Source organism: Zea mays, chromosome 10 (genome assembly GCF_902167145.1).
Source record: "Zea mays cultivar B73 chromosome 10, Zm-B73-REFERENCE-NAM-5.0, whole genome shotgun sequence".
In the NCBI taxonomy this organism is placed as follows: domain Eukaryota; kingdom Viridiplantae; phylum Streptophyta; class Magnoliopsida; order Poales; family Poaceae; genus Zea; species Zea mays.
This window is the reverse complement of record NC_050105.1, coordinates 122,530,659-122,537,134: the sequence shown is the minus strand read 5'-3', so window position 1 is coordinate 122,537,134 and position 6,476 is coordinate 122,530,659. Positions and strand designations below refer to the sequence as shown.

Genomic DNA, 6,476 nt, shown 5'->3' with positions numbered 1-6,476 from the left:
AATTAAATCTTCATTCTCTAATCTAAGGCTAGCAAGAGATACATTCAATTCATCAATCTTAGCAAGCAAGTCAACATTATCATCTCTAAGATTGGGAATTGAAACATTACAAACATGTGAATCAACCTTAGCATTTAAAATAGCATTTTCATTTCTAAGGTTGTCAATCATCTCACGACAAGTGCTTAGCTCACTAGATAATTTTTCACATTTCTCAATTTCAAGAGCATAAGCCTTTTTAACCTTAACATGTTTTTTGTTTTCTTTAATTAGACAATCCTCTTGGGAATCCAAAAGGTCATCCTTTTCATGAATAGCACTAACCAATTCATTCAATTTTTCCTTTTGAGCTATGTTAAGGTTGGCAAAAAGGGAACGCAAATTATCTTCCTCATCACTAGCATTGTCATCACTAGAGGATTCATATTTAGTGGAGGATTTAGATTTAACCTTCTTTTTGCCGTCCTTTGCCATGAGGCACTTGTGGCCGACGTTGGAGAAGAGGAGTCCCTTGGTGACGGCGATGTTGGCGGCGTCCTCGTCGTCGGAGGAGTCGCTTGAGCTCTCGTCGGAGTCCCACTCGCGACAAACATGGGCATCGCCGCCCTTCTTCTTGTAGTACCTCTTCTTCTCCTTTCTTCTCCCCTTCTTGTCGTCGCCTCGGTCACTGTCACTAGATATAGGACATTTAGCAATAAAATGACCGGGCTTACCACACTTGTAGCAAACCTTCTTGGAGCGGGACTTGTAGTCCTTCCCCCTCCTTTGCTTGAGGATTTGGCGGAAGCTTTTGATGACGAGCGCCATTTCCTCATTGTCGAGCTTGGAGGCGTCTATTGGTTGTCTACTTGGTGTAGACTCCTCCTTCTTCTCCTCCGTTGCCTTGAATGCAACTGGTTGGGCTTCGGATGGGTCGCCAAGCTCGTTGATTTTCCTCGAGCCTTCTATCATGCACTCAAAACTTACAAAATGCCCGATAACTTCCTCGGGGGTCATTTTAGTATATCTAGGATTACCACGAATCAATTGAACTTGAGTGGGATTAAGAAAAATGAGAGATCTTAAAATAACATTTACCACTTCGTGGTCATCCCACTTCTTGCTCCCGAGGTTGCGCACTTGGTTCACCAAAGTCTTGAGCCGGTTGTACATGTGTTGTGGCTCCTCCCCTTTGCGAAGCCGGAACCGACCGAGCTCCCCCTCGATCGTTTCCCGCTTGGTGATCTTGGTGAGCTCATCTCCTTCGTGCGCGGTTTTGAGCACATCCCAAATCTCCTTAGCGCTCTTTAACCCTTGTACTTTGTTATACTCCTCTCTACTTAGAGAGGCGAGGAGTATTGTTGTTGCTTGAGAGTTGAAGTGCTCGATTTGGGCCACCTCATCCTCATCATAGTTCTCATCCCCTACGGATGGTACCTGCGCACCAAACTCAACAACATCCCATATGCTTTTGTGGAGCGAGATTAGATGAAATCGCATTAAATCGCTCCACCTAGCGTAATCTTCACCATCAAAAGTTGGTGGTTTGCCTAATGGGACGGAAAGTAAAGGTGTATGTTTGGAAATGCGAGGGTAGCGTAGGGGGATCTTACTATACTTCTTGCGCTCTTGGCGCTTAGAAGTGACGGAGGGCGCATCGGAGTCGGAGGTCGATGTTGATGAAGTGTCGGTCTCGTAGTAGACCACCTTCCTCATCCTCTTGTGCTTGTCGCCTTTCCGATGCGGCTTGTGGGAAGAAGATTTTTCCTTCTTCTCTTTGTGGTGAGAAGAAGATTTCTTCTCCTTCCCTTTGTTGGAGGAGCTCTTCTTTTTCTCCCTCCTTTTGGTGCGGGACTCTTCCGATGAAGTGCTCCCGTGGCTTGTAGTGGGCTTTTCGCCGGTCTCCATCTCCTTTTTGGCGTGATCTCCCGACATCACTTCGAGCGGTTAGGCTCTAATGAAGCACCGGGCTTTGATACCAATTGAAAGTCGCCTAGAGGGGGGGTGAATAGGGCGAAACTGAAATTTACAAATATAAACACAACTACAAGCCGGGTTAGCGTTAGTAATAAAGAAACGAGTCCGCAAGAGAGGGCGGAAAACAAATCCCAAGCGAATAAGCAAGTAAGACACGGAGATTTGTTTTACCGAGGTTCGGTTCTTGCAAACCTACTCCCCGTTGAGGAGGCCACAAAGGCCGGGTCTCTTTCAACCCTTCCCTCTCTCAAACGGTCCCTCGAACCGAGTGAGCTTCTCTTCTCAAATCAAAGCCGGGAACAAAACTTCCCCGCAAGGGCCACCACACAATTGGTGCCTCTTGCCTTGATTACAATGGAATTTTGATCACAAGAATAAGTGAGAAAGAAAAGAAGCAATCCAAGCGCAAGAGCTCAAATGAACACGGCAAATCACTCTCACTAGTCGCTAGGGCTTTGTGTGGAATTGGAGAGGATTTGATCTCTTTGGTGTGTCTAGAATTGAATGCTAGAGCTCTTGTAGAAGTTGGGAAGTGGAAAACTTGGATGCAATGAATGGTGGGGTGGTTGGGGTATTTATAGCCCCAACCACCAAACATGACCGTTGGCTGGAGGCGTCTGCTCGATGGCGCACCGGACAGTCCGGTGCACACCGGACAGTCCGGTGCCCCTGCCACGTCATCACTGTCGTTGGATTCTGACCGTTGGAGCTTCTGACTTCTGGGTCCTCCTGGGTGTCCGGTGCACACCGGACATGTACTGTTTGATGTCCGGTGCACCGGTATGGGCATGTCTGACGTCTGCGTGCGCTGCGCGCGCATTAAATGCACCGCAGGGAGCCGTTGGCGCCGAAAAGAGCCGTTGCTCCGCTGGTACACCGGACAGTCCGGTGAATTTTAGCGGAGCGGCTGTCGCACGAACCCGAGGCTGGCGAGTTCCGGAGATCGTGCTTCCATGGAGCACCGGACATGTCCGGTGCACACCGGACAGTCCGGTGAATTATAGCGCGCCGGCTTCCGAGAATTCCCGAGGGCGAAGAGGTGGAGTTGGAGTCCTCTGGGCGCACCGGACACTGTCCGGTGCACACCGGACAGTCCGGTGCCTTCAGCCAGAGGTGCCTTCGGTTGCCTCGTTGCTCCTTTGTTGAATCCAAAACTTGGTCTTTATATTGGCTAAGTGTGAACCTTTTACACCTGTATAATCTATACACTTGGGCAAACTAGTTAGTCCAAAGTTTTGTGTTGGTCAATTCAACCACCAAAATTAATTAGGGACTAGGTGTAAGCCTAATTCCCTTTCACCCCCTACTGCAAGCGCACCCGACCTGGACGCGGGACGAACACGAAGGCCGCGGGATTCCCACCTCTCTCACGCCGGTCTCCGGCCGCCTCGCTTTCCCCCCTTCGCGCTCGGCCTCGCGTCGACCCATCTGGGCTGGGGCACGCGACGACATTCACTCGTCGGCTCAGGGACCCCCGGTCTCGAAACGCCGACACTATAAAACAAACTACTATGCTTTCCACATGCTTCACGTCTCCATGAGGCCTTGTTCATCTTGCCAATGGTCTCTTAAGCCGTCACCATAGAGTTAGGCTATCTCTACAGTTATCCTATCTTATCTCATATCTTATCTCTTATTTTAAACTATAATCTATAAACAATATTGTCTATAGTGTCACGATCACGCAACCTTATGTTTGATGATTGGTTTCCATGACTTGATCAACACGATCCACCGTCTTCGGGGAAGCCAACACCTTTTTTGTTTTTATGAAGTGCCCAAATAGCATGACAAGTAAATGGACACAATTAAACTCTACATATCTTGCTTGGGACAACATCTCATCAAACAAAGTTGCCAGATTGGTCGAAGAATTTGGCCCTCGAAGACCCCACAGAGAATGAATGCACTCCGATTGATAAGAGCATCTTTAAGACTCTTTCTAAATTTCACTCTCTAAATTATAATTTGGAGAGTCATTTATATAAAAAAATATTTTCTATATATTTGCAATCTCCAATAGCTTTTGTATATCTTGTACTTTAGAGAACCATTCACATTTTCTATTTTGGCTAATGAGAACCTGGAATATAAGATGGTCATTTAAATAAGTTGTTGGAAGATATTTTTTTGTGTAAAAATCTCTAATTATATTAATTAAGAAGAATATAGAGTATCTTGGAGTTGCTCTAATAGCTTTATCATGACAAATATTATTAGCACTTAAATATTATTGGGACTTAAATATTATTGTGATGTTTGGTTTGAATAATCAATCTATTCTAGATGAGGTGATGCATCACGAGTCTATTTTAAAAATTTAGTGGGATAAACTCATTCATAATATTATTACTAACTATTAGACTATAATAAATGAAATGATGATAATCAACTTATTCCATTACATAAACTAAACAAAAAATAGGTAGCGAGAAGATGATAAACTATCTCGTTACTCGAGCAAACTAACTTTATATAAAGCGTCGTTCTTCGTTTTGATCTCTCTGCTTGATGAGGTACACATGTGCGGCTCTAAAATTGATATTTCGCGGGCAAGAGCCACACGGTTTCCCATCCCAATTTCTTCGAGGAGGTCGTACCATGGACGGAACGTGGTGGACGAGCGGTCTTCCTGCCGGCCGACGCGTCCGGATCGGGTTCCAACCAGCCCAAACCACCCCGCCGCCGGCCGTTTCCCCGCACTCCACCACCTGCGCCGGCCCATCCTCCCGGCCTGGCCCATGCCAACGCGCCCCGCGCTGCCCTTGCCGTGCCTCAGCCGGATCCCCCTCAAAGCACGACCACACCACGCCGCCGGTACCGGCGCACCATCGAAACCAACCCTAGCCAAACCAAATCAGATCAGATCCCCTTCCCCTCTCCACGCCCAAATCGCTCCGATCCGCCGCGACCGCGATGGACGACGACGACGACGTGTCGCCCTCCTCCTCCCCGTCGCCGCCCTCCTCCTCCGCGCTCCCCGTGGACGGCCCCGTCACCGTCGCCGCTGCGCCGCCGGGCGCTTCCATGGCGGTCGCGCTCCCGATCCATAGGACCGCGGCGTCCCTGTACGCTAGCGCCGGCGGCGATGGCGGCGGCGGCGGCGGGAGGGAGGACGCCTGGAGCGACGGCGCCACGTCCGCGCTCATCGACGCCTGGGGCGAGCGCTTCGTCGCGCTCGGCCGCGGCAGCCTCCGCCACCCGCAGTGGCAGGAGGTCGCCGAAGCCGTCTCCTCCCGTGACGGCTACTCCAAGGCGCCCAAGTCCGATATCCAGTGCAAAAACCGCATCGACACGCTCAAGAAGAAGTACAAGGTCGAGAGGATCAAGCCGGTCTCCGGCTGGCAGTTCTTCGACCGCCTCGATTTTCTCCTCGCGCCCACCTACGGCAACAAGCCCGGCAACGGCGGCGGCGGGCACAACTCCAACAGCCGCAGCCAGATGCCTGCGGCGCCGCGAGTGGGCTTCCCTCAACGCAGCCGCACGCCGCTCATGCCCGCAGCAGGATCCGGGGCCAAGCGGAGGGCGCCTTCGCCGGAGCCGTCGGTGTCCTCCGATTCCTCCGACGGCTTCCCGCCAATGCCGGCCCTTCCGGCGGTGAACGGGAAGAGGAAGAGGACGGACGATGGGCGCTCCGACGGAGGCGGCGACCGCGCGCAGGGGCTTCGGGAGCTGGCTCAGGCGATACGGCGCCTCGGCGAGGCGTACGAGCGCGTGGAGGCCACGAAGCTGGAACAGGAGGCCGAGATGGAGCGTCGGCGCATGGACTTCGCGCAGGAGCTGGAGTCGCAGCGCGTGCGGTTCTTCCTCGACACGCAGATGGAGCTCACGCAGGCCAAGAATCACGCGTCTCCTGCCACGGCCGCCGTCCCTGCTGTTGGCTCGTCGAGGAGGATTCCGAGGATGTCACTGGTTACCGACGCCGGTGGCAGCAGCAATCACCATAGCCGTTACCGGATCAGCCATGTTGACAGGCACCGCCATGCTCCACGCCCACATTACCAGCAGTACCATGACAACAATAACGCGGGGGCAGCGGCTGCAAGTGACGGTGAGCAGTCTGACGAGGAAGATTATGAAGAAGAGAGCCAGTAACTGCATCATTGTTCGCCATAATTCATAGGGTTAATTAATTGGATCTCTATGCCATGACAATTCCGTGTTCGTAGTGTCTAACTGAGTCGTTCTTTTTTATACGCTCGCAACGACGTTTGATCCACCTCCAGGTCACTATATTTTAGTACGAACCAAAGTAACTCTTCTTTCTCTGGCTTCTGTTCTTCGTATGGCGGTGAGTCACCGGTGGGAGGGGCGAGCCCGGTTGGTGGCGCGCGGTCACGGCGGACGGAGCAACGCCAACGAGCGATGAGGGCATCGTGAGAAGGGTGAGCAGAGCCGAAAGTTTGCGTGACTGCACGGCCCAGGTCCATCGTATTTCACACTCTACATGAGATAATTTTGTGGTGGACCGTGCCGCGCTCAGTTATTAAAAGCTAGGCCCGGTCCAACCCGAAGAATAG

At 51.3% G+C, this 6,476-nt stretch overlaps 1 protein-coding gene across 1 annotated transcript; it reads left to right on the top strand.

Moving 5' to 3' along the window:
* Positions 1-4,488: 4,488 nt before the first annotated feature.
* On the top strand, positions 4,489-6,109 carry LOC100285537 (6b-interacting protein 1). Its single transcript, NM_001158428.2, has one exon. The coding sequence runs from the start codon at positions 4,873-4,875 to the stop codon at positions 6,049-6,051; it is 1,179 nt and encodes a 392-aa protein (NP_001151900.2). The 5' UTR covers positions 4,489-4,872; the 3' UTR covers positions 6,052-6,109.
* The last annotated feature ends 367 nt before the right edge of the window (positions 6,110-6,476 follow it).

Bases quoted from the DNA above. Each gene is read 5' to 3' on its own strand.
- LOC100285537 (NM_001158428.2), top strand. From the start codon at position 4,873: ATGGACGACGACGACGACGTGTCGCCCTCCTCCTCCCCGTCGCCGCCC.